This window comes from Eimeria tenella, genomic scaffold (genome assembly GCF_000499545.2).
Source record: "Eimeria tenella Houghton genomic scaffold, Eth_scaff39, whole genome shotgun sequence".
In the NCBI taxonomy this organism is placed as follows: domain Eukaryota; phylum Apicomplexa; class Conoidasida; order Eucoccidiorida; family Eimeriidae; genus Eimeria; species Eimeria tenella.
In genome coordinates this window covers 127,822-129,691 of record NW_013543318.1, presented here as the reverse complement: position 1 = coordinate 129,691, position 1,870 = coordinate 127,822, and the positions used below count along the sequence as shown (strand labels likewise).

Sequence of the window (1,870 nt, the reverse complement as noted above, 5' to 3'; positions counted from 1 at the left end):
TTCAATTTAACTCCAGCTTGACCCCCGAAACCCCGCCGGCTCTCTGGGGCCCCCGCCGAGTCACGCCTTCCTTCCCAGCCTCTCTCACGAGCAGCAGCAGCAGCAGCAGCAGCAGCAGCAGCAGAAACGGCAGCAGCGGTAACTTCAGCAGCAGCAGCGGTAACAGCAGCAACAGCAGCAGCAGCATCAGGTACTGCTGCTGCTGCTGCTGCGCATAATAGATAAAATGATTGACAGCGAAGCAGACAGCAGCCTGAAGCAGCGGCTGCTGAAGGCCCTCAGACTTCCTAAGAGCTTCAGAGAGGCCCTGGGGGCCCCCAGTGGCCCCGCAGACAAGGCAGAAGAGCAGCAGCAGCAGCAGCAGGAGCAGCAGCAGCAGCAGCAGCTGGTGGACGCCTGCGAGGCCTGGGTGCAGCAATGTGTTGCTCTGTCTTGGGTCACTTGTGCAGCACGGGAGAGGGAGAAGCACCGGCAGGAGATGCTGCTGCTGCAGCAGCAGATGCAGCAGCAGCAGGAGCAGCAGCAACTCCTGCTGCAGGACGAAAGGCACCAGCTGCAGCTGCAGCAGCAGCAGCTGCAGCTGCTGCAGCAGCAACTTGAACTCAGGAAGCAAATCCACAACACCCAACTGCAAGAGAGAGACGCCCTCTGGAGGAAGAGGCTGAAGGAGGCAGTGCAGCAGCAGCAGCAGCAGCAGCAGCGAACACCACCCTCTCCTGCTGCTGCTGCTGATGCTGTCGGCTCTGCTGCTGAGGATGCTGCTGATTCTGCTGCTGCCGGTGCTGTAGATACAGATGCTGCTGCTGCTGCTGCTGAAGACGACAAGGGCGATGCTGCTGCTGCTGCAGCTGTTGCTGCTGAGCCAGTTGTAGAAAAAAGCAGCAACAGCAGCAGCTGCAGCGGCAGCTGCAGCAAAGGTTCGAGCAGCCGGAGGCACCCAACGCCAGGAGGCCCTTTCCACCCCAAGAAGCAGCAGCAGCAGCAGCAGCAACAGCAGCAGCACAGCAGCAGCAGCAGCAGCAGCGCCGAGCGCGTCCGAGCTAGGGCTGCTGCCGTGCTCCACGGTGTCTCCTACATAAGACTACGAAAAGCAGCAGCACGGCTGCGCCTGCAGCAGCAGCAGCAGCTGCTGCAGCAGCAGCAGGAGATCGGGCCACAGGAAAACCCTCAGCAGCAGCAGCAGCAGCAGCAGCAGCAGCAGCAGCGGCGGGGCCTGCGGCGGGGCCCTGCGGGCCCCCTCAACAAGCAGCAGCTAATAGAAGAAATAATAAATTTGTCTTCTGTGTCTCTTTTGTCTCTTTTGGCCAGCAGCAGCAGAGGGGACACTCTGAAGCTGCTGGCAGAGGCAGAGATTTAGCAGCAGCAGCAGCAGCTGCTGCTGCTGCTGCTGCAGCGGCAGCTGCAACTGCACTAGAGCAGCAGCACCAGCAGCAGTGGACCAAATAAGAAGACCAGAGCAGCAGAAGCAGCAGCAGCAGCAGCAGCAGCAGAAGCCTCAGCGTGGCGCTGGCGCTGCTTTGCTGCTGCTTCGATTTCGTTTCTTTTAAAATCTTTTTAATTTCCTTTTCTTTCCTTTTGGACTTTTAAATTTCTATTTGATCTTCTTTTATTTCTTTTATTTTTATTTTTTTAATTTCTTTTCATTTCTTTTTTCCTTTTATTTCTACTTTATTTTTATTTTTATTTCTTTTTATTCCCACTTTGGCTTCTTTTAATCTCCCCTTCATCTTTTCTGCTTCTTTTTTTGAATTTCCTCTTCATCTTTTCTGCTTTTTTTAATTTTCTTTTTTATCTCTTTTAGAAGTTTCCTCTGATCTTCTTTTAAAGGAATAAAAAGGAATTAAAAGGAATAAAAAGGAATTAAAATAAA

The 1,870-nt window shown here is 53.7% G+C and overlaps 1 protein-coding gene across 1 annotated transcript; it reads left to right on the top strand.

The window, feature by feature from the left end:
- Positions 1-226: 226 nt before the first annotated feature.
- ETH_00007395 (uncharacterized protein) lies at positions 227-1,357 on the top strand (the record flags this gene model as incomplete). The annotated part of the gene is made up of 1 exon (XM_013376668.1): positions 227-1,357. The coding sequence occupies one exon, from the start codon at positions 227-229 to the stop codon at positions 1,355-1,357; it is 1,131 nt and encodes a 376-aa protein (XP_013232122.1).
- Positions 1,358-1,870: the final 513 nt, after the last annotated feature.